General features: G+C 42.6%; 1 protein-coding gene across 4 annotated transcripts; it reads left to right on the top strand.

The window, feature by feature from the left end:
- Nucleotides 1-5831: 5831 nt before the first annotated feature.
- gpr171 (G protein-coupled receptor 171) lies at nt 5832-12235 on the top strand. Of its 4 annotated transcripts, none has more exons than XM_041995216.1 (6): nt 5832-5971; nt 8938-8983; nt 9075-9252; nt 10843-11052; nt 11142-11270; nt 11515-12235. In XM_041995216.1, exons 3-6 carry the CDS (start codon nt 9103-9105, stop codon nt 12040-12042), a joined length of 1017 nt encoding a protein of 338 aa, XP_041851150.1. In that variant the 5' UTR covers nt 5832-5971; nt 8938-8983; nt 9075-9102; the 3' UTR covers nt 12043-12235. The 4 variants fall into 4 exon arrangements, with proteins under 4 accessions (XP_041851150.1, XP_041851151.1, XP_041851153.1 ...); XM_041995217.1 differs by having other exon boundaries at nt 5849-5971; nt 8942-8983; XM_041995219.1 differs by having other exon boundaries at nt 5849-5979; nt 8942-8983.
- Nucleotides 12236-19525: the final 7290 nt, after the last annotated feature.

Here is a 19525-nt window from a genome sequence, read left to right as displayed (position 1 = left end):
TATGAGCTCAGCTTGGCGTGAAATGTGTCCTGAGGTCACATCAGTTCAGGCCTAAATTCAGTCGGTAAGGAGGCTGCAGAGGCTGCTGTCATTAAATATCCAGTAAAGCTGCCATGTGTTTTTAGAAATAAAAATACAGATGAAAATGTTTAATAGGATAGAAAGACAAACACATTAATCCCTCTCATTTGTTTAGACAGATGGTAACTAAATATTTTAATATGTATGTATGCAATTATTGTGGGATTTATGTATTTATTATGTATTTTACTGGTAATTTCAGTTTGAGTCACAAAGTTTTCTATAAAAATGAAACGTTCTTTCCACTAAGCATAGCTGTGTTGAAAGGGATTTTCCCTACACTTAAAGTTTCTGTACAGTATCGGTTTTGGATCGGTATCACCGATACTGGCTTGTGTTTTAGCTGGTATCGGATCGGTATCACCGATACTGGCTTGTCTTTTACCTGATATTGGATCGGTATCACCGATACTGGCTTGTGTTTTAGCTGGTATCGGATCAGTATCACCGATACTGGCTTGTGTTTTAGCTGGTATTGGATCGGTATCACCGATACTGGCTTGTGTTTTACCTGGTATCGGATCGGTATCACCGATACTGGCTTGTGTTTTAGCTGGTATTGGATTGGTATCACCGATACTGGCTTGTGTTTTACCTGGTATCGGATCGGTATCACTGATACTGGCTTGTGTTTTAGCTGGTATTGGATCGGTATCACCGATACTGGCTTGTGTTTTACCTGGTATCGGATCGGTATCACCGATACTGGCTTGTGTTTTAGCTGGTATTGGATTGGTATCACCGATACTGGCTTGTGTTTTACCTGGTATCGGATCGGTATCACTGATACTGGCTTGTGTTTTAGCTGGTATTGGATCGGTATCACCGATACTGGCTTGTGTTTTACCTGGTATCGGATCAGTATCACCGATACTGGCTTGTGTTTTAGCTGGTATTGGATTGGTATCACCGATACTGGCTTGTGTTTTAGCTGGTATCGGATTGGTATCACCGATACTGGCTTGTGTTTTACCTGGTATCGGATTGGTATCACCGATACTGGTTTGTGTTTTACCTGGTATCGGATTGGTATCACCGATACTGGCTTGTGTTTTACCTGGTATCGGATTGGTATCACCGATACTGGCTTGTGTTTTACCTGGTATCGGATTGGTATCACCGATACTGGCTTGTGTTTTACCTGGTATCGGATTGGTATCACCGATACTGGCTTGTGTTTTAGCTGGTATCGGATTGGAAAGAAAAAGAGTGGTATTGTTAGCTGAGCTCTGACCTGTGCACCAGTATGTTTGGTGTACCAGGGACTTGTGCACGAACAAACGTTCCATGTTGATGGAATTTAAACTGCGATTAAATGTGTTAATTTCTTACCGTATTGATTTTTTTGTAATTAATTAACTGTAATTAACCTGTTAAAGTCTTTCCCCTAATTTCAACACATTTTTAAATTTTATCTGTAGGATGACATTTGGAATATTTTCTGGAAAAGGTTGACAAATAAGGACCAGATGATGATTTTTATTGTCTTGACCTGCAAAACCTGAGAATTAAAGTGAAATAATATAAATTAATTAGCTAAATAATCCTAAAATGGGTCCCAATGTCTTCAGTTCCTCTGCAGCTGCTGTCAATGAGAACAAGCTGAGCTTCATAGTGAACGTCAGAAATATGTACATTAGTACTTTCACTTCTCACTGGTTTATATTTAATGATGAGACTCTGGTCTGATGCCGCTTAGTGGGATGGTTTAAGTTCCTCACGTGAAGCAGTTCATGTTGGACCCGTGACGGTTCTTTGTTGCCAGATCTGTGGGGAGTTCAGTAAAGTGGGTTTTTCTCCTGAAAGGAAGTGATTTTCTTCACTTCCTTTCAGGGCCGTTTCATGACAACAGTTATTCATACAGTAAATGTTCCAGGTGATTTCTGATGGATTTTCCGTTTTAGTAAATAAAAGTCTTGACAGATCACATTAAAAGCATCTGCAAAAAAAAAAAGATCTATTTCCTCCGACACCTTCTTAGGGGCGAGTAAACAGTTCTGGTATTTCATGCTTCTGCTGTCATGTCTGGCTTGAAGGACTAAAAGTCTACTTGGTACAAAAGGTTGTTCAAAGCAGAAAAAGAACAAAAAAGAAAATCTGTTCCTGTCATGTTTTCAGGAAGGACTGAAGCTGAGGAGGGTTCAAAGTTCAGTTTATTCATATAAAGTTGTGGAATCTAAGGTGGGAAGCTGGCGGGTAAAGAAACTTGAAGGTGATGAACGGGGTGTTTTTCAGTCCTGTCAGGTGCAGGTAGAGAAGGAGGACCCGAGCGAGACGCTCCGGTCTACCTCCACTTCTTAATCCAGAGCTACACTCTCCAGGGGTCTCCATCTCCGGTCCTCGTGAGCTACTGTCCTGCAGGTTTTAGATTTCTCCTACTACAACACACCTCTGCACAAGCCTGTTAATGACCCAGTGATTCGAGTCAGGTGTGTTGCATCAGGGTAGAATCCAAAACCTGCAGGACAGTAGCTCACGAGGACCAGATCCCTGATTTAGGTACTCTAAGAGCCTTGTTTCTTCCTGTTTTTATCGTCTAAATGAGCTCCTTAACTACTGACACGCACTGGTTGCTAACAGAAACGCTGCTCCAGAACAACCTGCCTTACCTTAGTAAAAGCTGTTTATACTTTTCATCTTCAGGTTCCTCCATTACTGATTTTTCCCAGTGGGATTGAACCTAAATAAAACAGATTTTATTTATCTTCTAATATTTTAACTCACATGCTCCAGTTTTATTTAGTGAATTCCAACTTTTTTCCTGGTTACGTTTTGTTTGTATCGTGAGAGGTTCTGTCAGATCTGACCTTCTTTTAAAGTTTTATTCTAAGCCTGTAGGCTACTGTTCTAACTGGGATTTTAACAGAAAGGTCTTTTATAACTGGACAGACTCCGGTATAGACTATAGCTCCACATTCCTCCGTCCAGGTGTGAGAGCTGTAGCTCAGTAAAAAGACTGATGAACATGAACAGAGAGTATCCAACCTGTACAAGGTCCAGGAGGACAAGCTTTACTTGGAATCTGTTTTATACACAAATTTTCTGACTTTTTAAATAATAGACTCAAAATACAGCAAAATTTTAATAACCTGCATATTGACAACAGCTCTGAAGTTCTTCCAGAGGAGTTTCTAAGAGGACACCCCCTGGACCTGGTCCTAACCTGTGGCCTGTCGACTGGTGTGTCCCTGGACCTAGTCCTAATTCTGGCCTGTCCACTGGTGTGTCCCTGGACCTAGTCCTAATTCTGGCCTGTCCACTGGTGTGTCCCTGGACCTGGTCCTAACCTCTGGCCTGTCCACTGGTGTGTCCCTGGACCTGGTCCTAACCTCTGGCCTGTCCACTGGTATGTCCCTGGACCTGGTCCTAATTCTGGCCTGTCCACTGGTGTGTCCCTGGACCTGGTCCTAACCTCTGGCCTGTCCACTGGTGTGTCCCTGGACCTGGTCCTAACCTCTGGCCTGTCCACTGGTGTGTCCCTGGACCTGGTCCTAACCTCTGGCCTGTCCACTGGTGTGTCCCTGGACCTGGTCCTAACCTCTGGCCTGTCCACTGGTGTGTCCCTGGACCTGGTCCTAACCTCTGGCCTGTCCACTGGTGTGTCCCTGGACCTGGTCCTAACATGCTGTGTTTTTAAACATCACCAGTTTTATCCAGCAGGAGGCTGGAGGAGGAGGAGTGAGAACTGTGAGGAAAGGATGTGACTTCTGCAGGTTTGATTCATATGCTCAGATTTTACCTGCTTCATGAGATTTTATTGAAGATCATTTTTACAGGAAACTGAAATCAGTCATTGATGCTGCAGCTCCAGACAAAACTAAAATAATAAAATCCAAACCACCGTGCAGAAATGAGCAAATCAAAGACCTCAAAGTAAATTGTAGAAGTCCATCCTGTTGCTGTAGACCGCCATCCTGGACTTCATTTTTTCTTTTTTTCATTCATCCCCTAAATGGGAAAAAACCCCAAACTTACCTTTCAGTAACCTGCATCCCCCGCACCCAGAGCGATTAAATGATAGGACCAGATAGTCGCTACAAGACCTTTTAATAAACACAGATTTTAACAAGTCCTCCGAGGAGGAAGAGGACCACTTCAGAGGTAGAATCAATGCTATCAGATCCAGTCTTCTACTAAATATTGATCCTGACAGACCTGAAGCTCTGCTGTTACTGGAGAGTTTGTCCTGGTTGATCCCTGGTCGAGCCTCCAACAACCTGCCTTTTAGACCCAATTCCCACAGCACTGTTACAACCATTTCATGGTGAGCTTTCAGATGTGGTGAATTACTCCCTTCAGACGGGCGTCTTTCCATCTGCCTGTTAAACGGCTGTGGCGAGGCCCCGTCTGAAGAAGAGTCATTTAAACCCAAACATTCTTGATACCGACCTGTATCCAACTCACCGTTTTAAGTAAAATGATAGAAATAGTTGTTTTTATTCAGTTACACAGGTTTAATAAAAAACAGAATATTTTAGAAAAATATGAATCTGGTTTTAGAACGAACGGAAACTTTCTGTCCTGGTTCTGCTGCATTCGATACAGTAGATCACCAGATTAATTAAACAGACTGAGATGGATGCAGAAGTCTGATGGGCCTTTCTTACTGCTCTTATGGTTTTTAGGTTTATTTAAATTTCTACTTTTAACTCCAGTGTACTCCTCATGGAGACCCTCCATGCTGGGACCACTGCCTGCTTGGTCTGCAGGATTGTTACAGTGGTCTGGGCGTGGTCTGGGTGTCTAGGAGCCCTAATGGCTGCAGTGCAGGGCCCCGGCCTGCCCAGACCTAGGCTATCCCTGTGGTGCAGCCTCTGTGGTCATGGTGGCTCCTGGTGTGGACAGATCACCAAGATATTGTTACTTCACAGTAGAGTCAAACCAGATTAAATTATGTTAAGAGTTGCTGTGTGTGTGTGTGTGTGTGTGTGTGTGTGTGTGTGTGTGTGAGAGAGAGAGAGAGAGAGAGAGAGAGAGAGATAGATAGATAGATAGATAGATAGATAGATAGATAGATAGATAGAAAGAAAGAGTAGGTGTGGATTTTAATTGCTGTTTTATGTTTTTTCTTTTTGCAAACATGGTTTCTGTGAACATTTTACATTGTAAAGCTCTGTGTGCTACTTCTGTATGAAAAGTGCTCTATAAATAAATTTGATTCAATGATGGTTCTCTCTCCTCAGCAGCAGCAACATTCCTTCATCCTTCTTCATATTCCTTGTATACTTGTATGGGAATCTAACTGTCAGCTTTTAGTCAGCGGTTGCCATGGTGACTCCAGGTCTCCAGGCCTGACTCGTCGTAAATCAACAGAATATCCGAGTCACTGATTAGATTCAGTGTTAGTTGAAGCTCTTTGTGCAGCAGGTTCCTCTTTGTGTTTATTTAAATGTGCTGGTTTATCTTTGGCTTGGCTCCTTTTTTACCTCAGAGATGCCGCAGATAAAGAAGTTCCCCCTTGAAGTGCGAAAGATAAGACAAAAAGCTGTACAGAAACAGATCACACAAGCCACGATGATCTGCAGATGCAAACATAAATAGAAAATGAGTCAAATTATAATCTAGGAATTTTAAAGATTGAGTCATCCTGCAGATTTGATGGTAACACTTTTATTTCTGGTTAATATGATCTGTTTTCTCCCTGACATTTACAAGCAGCTGATAAATCAGCCTGAAACTGACTGTTAACGTGTTCATGCGCTGCAGGGGGCGGGGCCTGTGGTTAGGCTGACAGCAGCAACGTGCTGCCATCAGACAGGAAAACACCTTCGGCTTCCTCAGCATCGAGCACATGATCTGCAGCTACACACCAGATCAAACCCAGGGCCTGGAGGACGTATCCTGGGGGTTCAACCTAGTCTGAAGACCCCTGAAGAGGACAGAACAGGAGGTAAACAGGTCTGTTTGATCATTTACAGGCTGATGTTGGAACCATGATGACGGTGATGATGCTCAGACTGGAGGATCCTTTCTGTAACTGGAATAAAACTCTAAAAGTCTAATCAGATAATAGACATCTGGCTCTGAGGTTCATGTTTCTGATGGAGAAGCATGAAGGCTGGATCATCTGATAGTTTATGGTGTCTTTTTACAGAATAAATCCCTTCGTGTTGGGTCCAGTCTGTCTGATTTGGGTCCTTTTTTGTCTCTTTTTGGACATTTTTGTCTATTTCATGAAATCCAACATAAAAATCCAAACTAATTCCTTTTTTTCTACTTTGATCTGTTTGAAGGAGGGTTCAGATGACTATAATTTAATGGAAATCTGGCAGAGTTTAAAGGAAAAGGACATTTTACTGTTATAATTTTGGCTCGTTTGGAAGTAAAGAAGTCAAACTGGCTGCTGAACTGAGCTGCTTCCTGTTGTCTCTCCTGTTAAAGCTTCAACTTCCATGAAACAACAGTGTTTTGAAAGTTTTGGGTCCTCAGACAAGCAGAGAAGGGAAGTCGGAGTCAAACGTTTTAGGTGATTTTTTTGCTGCTGATGACATTTAACTGCAACCTTCTGTGGGAGATTTATAAGAAGCGTCATTGTGTTACTAAAAGCCGTGTTGTGTAATAAGGCTGCATGACGTTACCTAAAGAGAAGGGACATCATTGTCCCGCTGAGGAAGTTAGTTTGCATCCAGGATTACTAACAACAACATGACCAGAGGCTGCTAAGACCATGGGCTCAATGTGTATGTTCATGAAACGATGCACAACACCGATAAGACAAAATAAACAGAAGAATCAACGAGCTGCAGGACTAGCAGCTCTTATTAAAGCTACAACCATTCAGGGTAAAGCAGTGCTGGCTCATTTTAACCCGTGAACAAGGCCTGTAAATGACTGACGCAAAGGAAACTTTCCTGATTTGCAGACCTGACCACAAAGTTTTCTCTGCTTCCTGTTCAGCAGCTCCATGTTGGTCACCTTCTGCTCTGTTCCACTTTTACACCATTTACCAGCATGATAACAGCAGCATCTCTAAGTACCGACGTGTTTCTCTGCGTCTGGTTTCAATCCTGCAAAAGTCAGCGTTTAAAAACAAGAAAAGGAGCACGAAAAGTGAGAATTCTCTCACATAAAAACTACTTAGTGAGAATAAATATTTTACCAAAGAAAAATAAGCACATGACTTTGAGATAACTTCAGGTCGTCATGTGCACGTCGGTAAGCGTGCACATGATTCTTCATGTTTTATTTTTTCACATGAAAGATAAAAACGTGTCTAACAGAAAACAGGACAGAGGTTTGTGGGTAGGTGATGAAGATCTTCATCCTGCAGCAGTTTTATATCAGAGCTGCTACATGTAGATAAATAAGCAAGTTTACCACAACGGTTTATTTTTCATGTCTTCATGAAACAAACACTGGAGCAGAAATGGTCAAAAATTTTAGTAGAAAATATAATTATTACTCAAAAAGTCAGTAAACGAGTGTTTAGTGGATTTTTTGACGTAATAAAGCTTCCTGGTAATAACGCAGCTGGAAAGTCTGTTAACTTTCCTTTTAGATGGAGACACATTTGTTAGAAAATGCATTTGTGGGACGAGCAGCAGGGTTCAGCATGTGGGTGAAAAACTGTCCTGATGTTTAAGGTTTATAGAGAGAAATCATCCACCGAATACCCATTTCCTGAGCTGCTCTGTGTTTATATCCAGGTCTGTTACAAGATGCAAAAACTGGATCGACTGAACTCCCAGGTTGGCTAAAACGGATAAAAACGAACCAGTAAAAATGCACCGATGCAGCAAAGCATTGTAACGACATGCACTGTGATCTACAAGCTGCAAGCACTCGTCCTTCAAAGGAAATGTTAAAGATTTTAAAGTTATTGTGGAGAAATACACCCAGCATATGAGCCAGCCTGGTAAAACCAGCTGGTTCACCACATTTACCTAGTTAAAAACCTCTTCACATTGTAAAGACTCTGCTTTTAACTGGTAATAATCTTAAAAACACCGAAAGCCACTTGACACGGTGGAGGTGACATGAAACTGAGACGTTTCACTATGTGATGAAAATATGAGCTGATAGTGAATCTGATGGAAAAAGTTGGAACAGGAGCAACAAAAGGCTGGAAAAGTACCTGGTACAAACCAGAAACACCTGGAGGAGCATTGGACAACTAACCAGGTTACCTGGCAACAGGTCAGTAACATGACTGGTATAAAAGGAGCATTTCAGAGAGGCAGAGTCTCTCAGATGGAAAGATGGACAGAGCTTCACCAATCTGAGACAAACTGGATCTAAAACTGTGGAACAATTTCAGAAAAATGTTCCTCAGATGTTGATGATCCTCCATCTACAGCAGGGTCAGCAACTACGTTTGGACTGGAGCCAAATGTTTCCTGACCAGCTGAATGATGGGCCAAAGTTAGGTGTGGGAGATTCCTGGCTAAATACCGTTTTAAAAAGAATACAAGCTAGAGAGGAACTGTGACGGGAATGTCCGTTCATGCAGACAACACCGTGACTCACAGGCTTCAAAAAGTTAATTTTACTGCGGTTCCTATAAAGCAACACTAAAGCCACAAAGTTCCTGTAGGTTTCATCACTTTGGGGTCGTCACGGGAACCATCCGATGCTTCCGTCTTCAGATCAGCCGTGAGCCGCTTCCTCTGTGATGAAGTGTGATCATATGCAGTACATTCTACGCTGAGCGGAAAGAGTTAGAAAGTCGTGGAAACATGAAAGAACTTCCTTCAGTTTGTGACTGAACTTTTTCCAACAGAGGCCGCCCACTTTTACCCGTCACAGCTGCTTCTGTAAAGAAACTCCAAGTAAATACCGACACTGCTCCGAGGACGGCCAACAAGCTGAAATAAGAACTAATTCTGTGCATGTTTGCTCATTTCTTCCTGTTTCCAGCCAGACGGTGAAGCTGAATGTGTCCAGACCACAATCACAGCAGCCGGTAAGTTCAGCATCACACCTTCCTGCTCTTCGTCTCTGCGGTTTCATCGTTTTCAGCATGAATGAAGCCAACAGGAAGGACTGTTTTCCAGGTTCAGCTGAGCACTGAAGCTCCTCACGATGTCGTCCTCCAACCGGAGCGCCGGAGAGGCGTGCATCGTCAACAACCACATGGGCCCCTTCACTGTCCTGTACATCCTCATCCTCATCGTGGGTCTCCCTGGAAACCTGCTGTCATTGTGGGCCTTCATCCGCTGCCGCAGACCTCAGGTAGGACTGCAGTCAGGTGATGAGTGAAGCTGAGCGTCCAGATGACGAAGCTGACTGGAACGAGGAGATTCTGTTACCCTGCTTGCTTCTAACTGGCTGATTTCCATCCATCTGGAAGCAGTTGAATTCAGCTTTATTAGTAAATTTCACAACAAAGTTGTCTCAAGGAGCTGATCCAGTTCAAACAAATCCACGTTAGTCCAGTACAACAGGTTTTACAAGCCAGGCTGTAAAAACGTATTATCGTTGATGATGCTGTGGCTGCACGGTGGCTTGATGGTTAGCACCGCAGCCTCGAGCCTCGGCTGTGGGGTGGTTTGCATGTTCTCCCCGTGAATGCAGGGTTCTCTTCCTCCCACCGTCCAAAGACATGCATTTTAGGTTAACTGCTCACTGTGAATTCTCCCTATGGAGTGGTTGCACCAGGTGTACCTGCCTCTCACCTGCTGCGTTAGCCTCTAGCTTCCCTGCGACCCGTTATGGACAAAGCGGTGTAGATAATGAATAAAAGAAAATGGTCTGCAGAAAAAGTTTTGTAATCCGTTGGTACCTAATGAAACCAACGGATTTTCCTTCAATTCAATCCTCCACCCTGGACATGCACAGGGTGGTGGGTGAGCGTGGAAAGAAAATAAAAACGACGTTGACTGGTTGGGGTGGAGAGGACTGGAAAGAGGGATCAACAAGCACCGCAACTTGTATCTAGAGAGCTGCTGAGAAAGAAGAAGACAAATCCAAGTTAGCGATGAGAGATTAGAAGGAAGGACGAGCTCAGTGCATCACGAGACGTCCCTCAGCAGTCTCAGCCGATGGCAGCATGACCAAGCGATGGCTAACTATAAGATTTATCAAAAGGGAAGGTTTTAAGCTGGTTTCACAGAGAGGTCCGATAACTGAAGGTTCTGCCTCCAATTCTACTTTTATATCCTCTAGGATCCACCAGTAAACCTGCAGTCTGAGGGTGAAGCTCTGACGGGAAAATCTGGAACTCTGAGATCTTTAAGATCCACTGGATCTTGGTCACTTAGAGCTTTATATGCAAGGAGAAGAATTTTAAATTCTATTCCGGATTTAACAGGAAGATGAAGAGAAGATAAAATTGGGGAAATATGATCTCTGATAAGTTTTGTATCATTTTGGGTCAGATGGAGAGTTTTCAGAACATTTCTAGAACAATATCCAGGAGTCAACCAATCTGGAGGGAACGAATCCATGGAGCAGGTTTCCTGCATCGCTCTGAGACAGGATGCTCCTCATTCTGAGGTGGTCCTGGAAGCCTGCTTCATATGTGAGTCAAAGGACAGATCCTGGTCCAGAATAACTCAGAGGTTCCTTACTGTAGAACTGGAAGGCAGGTCCAAAGACCTGAAAATGTCAGAAGTGAATCTCTTATTTCACACTTTAACTCTAGAAACCAACAGAGTTTGTCTTTCTGAGCCAAAATGAGGGGCTTCCTATTTAAGTCCCTTACTTTATACACCAGAAAACCACATACTGCACATACCAGAAGACTCTGACAGCCTTGAGGTTTGCATTTAATGGATGCAGATGAGACCTGTGATTGACATTTGTCTGGTTGTGTTACCATAGAAACAGAGCGCCAGCGTCTACCTGGTCAACTTGCTGGTGGCCGACATCCTGCTGCTGATCGCTCTGCCCTTTAAGATCCTGAAGGACCTGGGAGCGGCGCCGTGGAACCTCATGGTGTTCCACTGCCAGGCCAGCGCCGTCACCATCTACATCAGCTTGTACGCATCCATCACATTCCTCGCCTTCATCATCACCGACCGCTACCTGCAGGTAGAGCTGACTGCTGTCCTGATCAGATGGACTTGGTGGGTGTGGGTGTGGGTCGGCCGTGGTGGTTTCATGGCTCTGTTCTCCTGCAGGACCACCAGACTGTGCGCTCGCTGCAGCTTCAGGAGGCCAGCTTCGCATGGCTGCTGTCGATAGTCGTCTGGATGCTGCTGCTGCTCATCATGGTGCCCAACATGGCTCTGCCCATCAAGCAGATCAAGGTACTGGGATGTGGCTTCCAGTTTACCCACTCTACCCTGCCTCTACCTTAGTAGATCAGGAACTGTGTCTCTGAGAGAGTTGTGTTGGTCTGTAACTGACTGAGCCCCCATTGCATGAGGGAAATCTACACCATTGCGTACTGGTACAGATGGTTAAATTTATGTCTAGGCTAATAGACCTGGTATGAACTGGTGTGTCCCATGAGTCTCTCTTGCTGATAAAACCTTCTGCTGTTCCCTTCAGGTGCAACAATATCTCAGCTGTTCCTCTCTGAAGATGGGCATCAGCCTACACTGGCACGCCCTGACCATCTTCCTCTGCACGGCGCTGTTCCTCAACACCTCCGCCGCCGTCCTCATCTCCAGCAGTCTGGCTCTCAAAGGACTCCTGCGCAGTCGCAGTGACCCCAAACTCTGGGTGGATGCCAAGCGAGTGGTGGTGAGCGTGTCGGCCATGGCGCTGGCCTACATACTCAGCTTCATCCCCTACCACACGGTGCGGACGCCGTACACGCTGGCCCAGACCAAGGTCATCACGGACTGCCAAACCAAAAAGGAACTGTTTCTGGGGAAGGAGTCGACGTTGTTGCTGAGCGTGCTGCACGTCTGCTTCGACCCACTGCTGTTCTTCCACCTTGACGCTCCGTTCAGGGAGATAATCAGGAAGATGTTCCTCTGCAGGGGGAGGCAGGCCGACAGTGCTGTAGGGGAACAGGCTGCAGAGGAAATCATGCTGCAGACAACTTGTGCAAAGCAGGATGCTGCGGTCTGACCACAGATCCACTGAGTGAGAGATGTTGTAGACTGTTTATGGGTTAGCACTAATGCTAACAGAGACTGTAAGCCTAAAAAAACCTAACAACCTCAAGTATGGACAAAAATCTGCTTTTGTGCTGACAGATTTCTTTATGCTTTTAAGATGATAAAATGATCCTCTATGCACAAAATAAATGAATTTTTTTTAATTATTTTGTTTTTATTTGTTTATGCATACTTTATGTTTATTGGATACTAGATTGGAATGCTAACATGTATGAACTAAAGTCTGATCATATAGTAATAAGCTAAAACAGGAACTGGTGTCACACTCCATCCACGATGCTGATTAAACCTTTACATAAAATAATTAAACTTCTTTAATGGTTTAATTTTTTGTACCTTTATAGCCTGATTGCTCCTTACGGGCAATAATCCTAAAAGCTCTTCTAGATCTCCGGCACCCCTGAGCGCTATCACTTCCATCACCATCAGAGTCTCAGGAACGGTGGTGTGTAGCTCTGTCATGGATCGCTACCCTTTAGGTGATCTGTGGAAGTTTCACAGACATTTTATATCCTAGGTAATTATCCAAGAGATGTATTCTAACAGTCAGCTTCTAACCAGAACTTACACAATCCTGCAAATAATCAGAACATTCGAGGGTTAAACCAGAGGCGGATGTTTTGTGCAAAGATTAAATTGAGGTTATCTATGAGGAAAAATTGGGGATTTTTTACTCGTTCAGATTTTTAGTTGGTGCAGTCTGTTTTTAATATGAGGTAATACTGTACAAGTAAAATAAATTCCCCATGACAGGTATTTGAACATAAAACTGTCATTTTGTGATCTAACCAGCAGGGGGCAGCAGAGCCTCGTGTCATTCTTTGTAACCATAATTTATTTATTCATATTCTCTGCTTTTGGGAAATGATGCAGAAATAATCATCAAACAAACAAACAAAAAAGAAAAACTCAGAAAAAAACAAATTACCTAGCTTCCAACCATAAATAACCCAGTTTTCTCCTGTGAGAAGGTGTTTCTGGAAACAATAATCCTAAATGTCAGACTGCTGCTCACAGCTCAGCCATCTAACGGAGGCCCAGCTGATACATGGCCGAGCTTTCTGATGAGATTACACATAAAAAAAATTAACCGCATCAGTTTATAAGTACGCTAATCATGTCTCATGAAACCGAAGACAAATTCCAGTCAGAAAATTAGACTGTAAAACATCCAAACTGAGCTTTTATCTGCAGAATCTTCTCTGCATTTCTTTTCTGAGACGCACGCAGCATGAAAGGTTCTGAACAAGATAATCTGATTAAGCCATTTAAAGCTGGACTATTGGATTACGCTGGAAAACCCACAAACCACAGAAAATACCCAGCAGACAGGAGACATCTGTAACACATGGAGACGTCGAGCTGAGGACAAACTCAGAATGTCATGAAACCGGAGCAAAGGTTACAGGGTGATATGAATATATATTTAATTCCCTCACCTCCTGGTGATGGGAAGTTCGGCTCCTTTCAGAGAGCCGGCTCTTTTGGCTCCCGAACGGCTCTTAATTTAGCATCTTTTTTAGCCCCGTTCTTTACCTTAACTTTGTAAAAAAAAAATTAATTGTGTTGTGAAAACCTGTTTGTGTTCAGCATTTTTACGAGAAGCCTTATATTTGCCTCCTTTTAAGCATTTATTCTGATACAAAACCACTTGTTTAATATTTCAACAAAATCTTATATTGCACAAATGGACAAAAAACAGCAATCGAATCCACAAAACAGAACGATAACCAAAGTCAACCAAAGCAGCATTAATGTCCTCAGTGCAACCCTCACCCCCTCACCCTCACCCTCACCCATTCAGAAAAATAAGATGCCTCATCTTAGATGGGCTGATCCCACAGAGGGGCCGGTTTTCCCCCTCTGTGGCTAAGGTTTCATGACATGATGCACTCACTCACGTATTCTCCTCAGGCTGTCTGTTGTCTCATACAGTGTAGGGCCATCCCCAACCCCCCCAGCCACCCACCCCCTTTCTGTTTTCACATAATGGTATGATCCTGTATCCTCACATGTGATTGGCCGCCTGTCCATATGGGTAAATCCAAACAAAGCAATGGGCAGAGCTGGGAGCCGGCTCTTCTGAGTCACTACCAAGCATCGGCTCTTTTGCACATGACCCATAACTATCACCTACAGGTGAGGAGGGAGGAAGCCAGAGTACCTGGAGAGAACCCACGCATATACAAACTCCACACAAAGGCCACCGCCCCCCAGGTTCAAACCATCCCCCAGCCAAGACTCAAACCAGCAACCTTCTTGCTGTGAGGCTGCAGTGCTAACTGCCACACCACCATGCAGCCATTTTATATAAATATACACCATACAAATACAAAAAAACTGCATAAAATATAAGCAGGTTTTATTAATTTATTTTGACAGAAAGATGCACAAACTATTTAGCATGAGCTGTTTTTATCCTTTTAGCTGCAGACTTGCTTCTCGACTTTATAAAACCACCTTGTTCTCCAGTGCCCTTTAATACAATATTCCTTTTAAACGGTAAAACTACAGCCCAGAGTTTGCATCTAATCCCCTGCATCATCCATCTCACAGAGAGCGAAATGCATCTGTTCAGGCTGAATGAGGGACGAGCAGATAAAAGTCAGGTGTGCAGAAAACCTGGCTTTTACTCCTGTTGACACACACTCATCGTCCACGTTTAGGTACAGGAGGTATTCCAGAAAGTGGGTTTACTGGTTTAAACCTTGTGTCCTCAGTTTTAGTGCCATCTGTGACTTTTGTGGTCAAAAGTGTCCATGAAAAAAAACTTAATTTTTATAAAAAGATCAATAAATCAGCTTCAGTCCTGCTCAAAAACAGCAAACATTCATTTTTATGAGGCTTTTAACCCTTTAAATACCAGTTTGAATATTTGAATTGCTGCCTCATTTATTACAAAACAACACAAAAACTGAATTATTTTGCATATAACAAACATCAGAGGGATGGAATTCATTTAATTCCATTTATATGTTTTATGTTGTGTCAGAAACTTCCTCTGGGATCCTTGTGGCAAAAAAAATGTACATGCACAAAAGAACTGATAGAAAATCATCATACATCAGTATTTTTTCTGATTTTTTTTATAAATCACTGAACACCTTCAGACCTGCTCAAAAATATCAAACATTCAATTATTTTAAAACTTAACACTTTTAATGCCAGTTTAATCCCAAATTTCCCTGAGGGCTCTCCGAAGGGATTAATAAAGTATTTCTATTCTACTCTAATTATCTGTCATTAAATAATATATATATATATATATATATATATATATATATATATATATATATATATATATATGTATATATATAATTAATAAAAATGTAAATAATGAAAAGGGATTTTCATTATAAACCTGATACTGTAAAATAAACAATAATAATAATAATAATAATAATAGTAATAATAAACAGTGCAATAAATCAATGTTGGTACTGACTTTTATTATATTTAAGACCAACAATAAAATCCCCCACCACCCAAAATCTGTTATGTGGAAAATAACAGTGACATCATTTTATCAAACTGGGGTTTTAAAGGGTTAAAATAATGTGAGTAATTACATATTTGGAAGTTATGATAATAACTGCAGGAAAAGAAATTTGGATTAATTTTGTATTTGTCTGAGGCAGATTTTGGGAGAGGACTTTTTTGTCCTCCAAAGACCCAAATGTGTAGTAAAATGAAAATGACCCACCTGGTTTAACCTGACCATGTCCATCCCTTTGCGACTACAGTGTGGCATCTTCTGATGGCTGCTTTAATGTCAATATGGAGGAAAATCCTTTGAGGAATGTTTCTGACATTTCTCACACCAAGAATTAAGGCAGTTCTGGAGGAAAACTCTGGAGGTCCAACTCATTACTACAAGCTGGTCCTGACTGAACTTCATATCTGTACATTTAATCCTGAACTCAAAGCATTTTGATGTTAAATTTTGGGAATTTGTTCTCGAGTAATGTTATACCCTGCATGATTCTGGAGTGTGTAGAGCCACGCTGCTCCCTGACTCAGTATGTGAAAAATGCTCTGTGGGGGAGTTGGGACTCGGTGGAGGCAAACAGTTGTGTTGAGGCCTGGCTCTATGGTATGTGACGATGCAGGGAAAATGGCCGGACGGCATCATATTATATTCTTCCAAACTGGAACAGGGTCAGCTTGTAGGCTGTATTTTATACCTGCAGCGGCAGCTGCTGCTACAGTTGGAGGTTTCTTGTACAGGAGAAGCTACGGCATTTAAAAGAGATGCAAACAAGCTGGAGCAGTAAAAAAAAAAGTGGACACTCGTTCCATCCTGTTGCTGCTTACAACGGAAACAGCAACAACTCAAAAGTAACACGATCTGAGGTGCAGGTTTGCTTCGGCTTCACAGATCAGCAGGTTTCAGCCAGTGATCCGTTCTTCTGATTGGTCAGATTCAAGGCTTGATAAGAAATGATTTGCGTGTTTTCAGGGGGATTTATTGAGCAAACGTATCAAATCAACAATGAAAGTTGACCACTATCATTCTTACTTTTACCCTATTTTATTTAGCATAACGTTGATCCGTAAAACCCCTAAATCCCCGTCCAGGAGGTTTACAATCCAGCCACTAAATGTAGTTTTATTCAGAGACTCTATCTGGTAAATCCACAATGATCCATGATAACAGCATTATTTATCACATTTCACCATAAAAACATCACCATCACTACGATGTTGCTAAGAGACCTCTATTTAGACCTGGACATGATGATGAAGCCACTTCCTGTCAGACTTTCCACCAATCAGGGAGCTTAGATTGACATTACCATCAATTTATACCGTACATATATAAACGGTTGAATGTGCATACGTGTACATGTGTGTATTAATCCTATCCACCTTATCATACAAACTGAAATCACATCTATTAATTTAGATAGAGAAGAAGTGTTTACCCCTTTTTAAGAAACTCCAGTTTCCACTGAATATCTTCTGGAATTTGATTGTCTGATCTTGGGGTGGGTAATTTCGTTCCGTCATGTTGTTGAATAACAGTAAAGAATCTTAAATCATGTATACTGGAAATATACTTTAAGTCTAGATCATGGTACAGATGCACTTGGGGAGATCTGGTTGAAACCGCTTTCGTTGTGTTTAAAGTACCAGTCTGAGCTGTCTGGTGAGGCAGCTTTAATGTAAACCTGGTTGAACTCTGCTCTGGTTCCCATGTCTCCTGACAGGTTCTCGGTGTCGTGGTCTGGATCCAGCTGGCTGACTTCAGTCCGGCTTCAGTCTCTCTAGACCCGAGCAATAGGAAACATCTGGGCCCAGACCTGCTGCGTTCACCGTGTCCTTGGTGTTGCAATAAAACACACAGCTCTAAAATTAGACCCTGAAGACTGATATTAGCTCACTTCCCAGATATGGAAGCAAACACACACACACACACACACACGCACGGTGAGTCAGCTGCGTTTTCGTCCTCCATCACTGACATCATTTGAGCTGAACTGTGAGAAACGGCACAGTTACAACGTCGGGCCTCCCGGAGCAGGAAGAGCCGTTTCTGTGCTTTAAAGATAAATAAGCTGCATGACCTGATAAATTATAACATCACAGTTATCTGTGGAGAGTCCAGCAGGCTCAGGAGAAATGAAGGATTTTCTTCTTTTGTCCAGCAGAACAATGATGCCAGAATAAATCACAATGGCAGAACTTCCATGTTTGTCCAGGCTGGCACAGAAACTGTTTTGCACACACACAATAGTTGGAAAAGAGTGGCTGTAAAACACGTTTCCTGTGGCAGAGCTGCAGGATTTTATCCGAGTTTGATCCGTTTCATCAGAAAACATTTAGAAAGTTTAGAAGATTTCTCTGATTACAGCATCTGATTTCATTCATGTGTGCACAGAGCCGACAGGAAGTCAACTGAGGCGGCCGGCCGCTGCTCTCAGCTGAGAGGCACGCACACTGAGCATGCTCAGTTTGATCTGACAGCCACTACTTGGTGGAGGTGCATGGTGTTCACATTAATGCCAGTACCATGGCTGGTTACCATGACATTAACAGTTAGCCTACTATGAATTGAAGCTGGATCATATGATGGTTTGTTTTAATTGGACTGTAGCTTTTTGTTTTTTTTACCTGTCCTGTCCAGCATGGTGGCGGCAGGATGATGGTCTGGCTGCCGTGTTGTGCTGGATTAATTTACTCTGCCAAGAGGAGCCTTGTGGATCTGAGGCTCCCCTTGAATCTAAAATGTTAGTCTTTATTATTATTTTAAAATATGTATTTGCTTATAACTGCTTATAACCGGAGAAACACAAGGGAAAAGGTGGATAGAAGTAGGAAGAGAAAAGACAGAAAAAGGAAGAACAAAACAAAAGGTATAAATAAACCACAACAGCTGCAACCAAAACTAAACAGAGAAAGTTAAAAAATAAAATCAAAAATAAAGTCAATAAAATTCACAACCAAAAAAATACACAACATAAAATACATCAAATAGAAGAATAAAATCACTCACAGGTCTGACTAAAAGCTTGTTGGAATAAACGTCTTCATCTTAGAGCCTTGCAGTCGTTTAGTCCAGCCTCGTCCCACCACATGTCCAGGTTTTTTATCCACATTTCAGTGGTAGCTGGGAGACAGGGTGGGAATATCACAGCTGCCCATCAGCCATACTCTCCTGTGATTCGAGGATGGAATAAATCACACAAAACATGAAGTTTCCATAAACAGCTGAGGAAGAAGTCACAGTCTGCATGTGTGCATTAAAACAGATCCATTCCCACCACCAATAATATGAATCCATGAATGTCCGACTCATTTAACACAGATTCATGGCTCATTGGTACGTTTCTTTTCATTTTTACATTTTCTCTAACGGCGTCTTTTTATTCTAATGATTATGGTTGTCAGCAGATGGAGGACATGCCCTCACTTCCTGGTTAATAACTCCACCCACCTCCATGTCTGCACACAGCCCTGCAGTCATGACCTTTTATGGGCATTTCCTGCTGTTTGCCTGCAAGTCGGACCACTGGGCATGCAGGGTTTAGAATAAATGTCTAGCTGGTGACGTACTAGTGAGACGACATCAAACGTAAAGCTACAAACAGAAATGGAGGCCAGTCTGCAGCTGGTTTGCGTTCTGCTTGGCTCTTGGTTCTTTGAACGAACGATACATGCCGCATCGTACGACCAGACCTCACTGTTATTTGCAGGCATCTGTTTATTTTTCCGACGTCCAACTGAACCATGAAATGAACGGCAGAGTTGTTTGTTTCACGCGTGCTTCTGTCGTGGGCTGTTTTTCTGTCCAACAATCAATGGATTTTATCCTTAGATGCCAGCAGCTCAGCCTTAAACGTACCGTAGCATTTTCCTATGAACCTACATCTGAAGGGGTTCCATGGTGGGATTTGGTTCGGTTTTATGGGCCCCTTTTATAATGGAAACAC

The sequence above is a fragment of the Melanotaenia boesemani genome, chromosome 9 (genome assembly GCF_017639745.1).
Source record: "Melanotaenia boesemani isolate fMelBoe1 chromosome 9, fMelBoe1.pri, whole genome shotgun sequence".
Classification (NCBI taxonomy): Eukaryota; Metazoa; Chordata; class Actinopteri; order Atheriniformes; family Melanotaeniidae; genus Melanotaenia; species Melanotaenia boesemani.
Note: the sequence above shows the minus strand (reverse complement) of the source record. Positions and strands in the feature narration are given on the sequence as shown.

What these genes read in the sequence shown, in the direction of transcription:
- gpr171 (XM_041995216.1), top strand. Translation starts at nt 9,103, where the DNA reads ATGTCGTCCTCCAACCGGAGCGCCGGAGAGGCGTGCATCGTCAACAAC. An exon ending in TCACCGACCGCTACCTGCAG is followed by an intron (nt 11,053 to 11,141) that starts GTAGAGCTGACT and finishes GTTCTCCTGCAG; the next exon opens with GACCACCAGACTGTGCGCTC. An exon ending in TGCCCATCAAGCAGATCAAG is followed by an intron (nt 11,271 to 11,514) that starts GTACTGGGATGT and finishes TGTTCCCTTCAG; the next exon opens with GTGCAACAATATCTCAGCTG.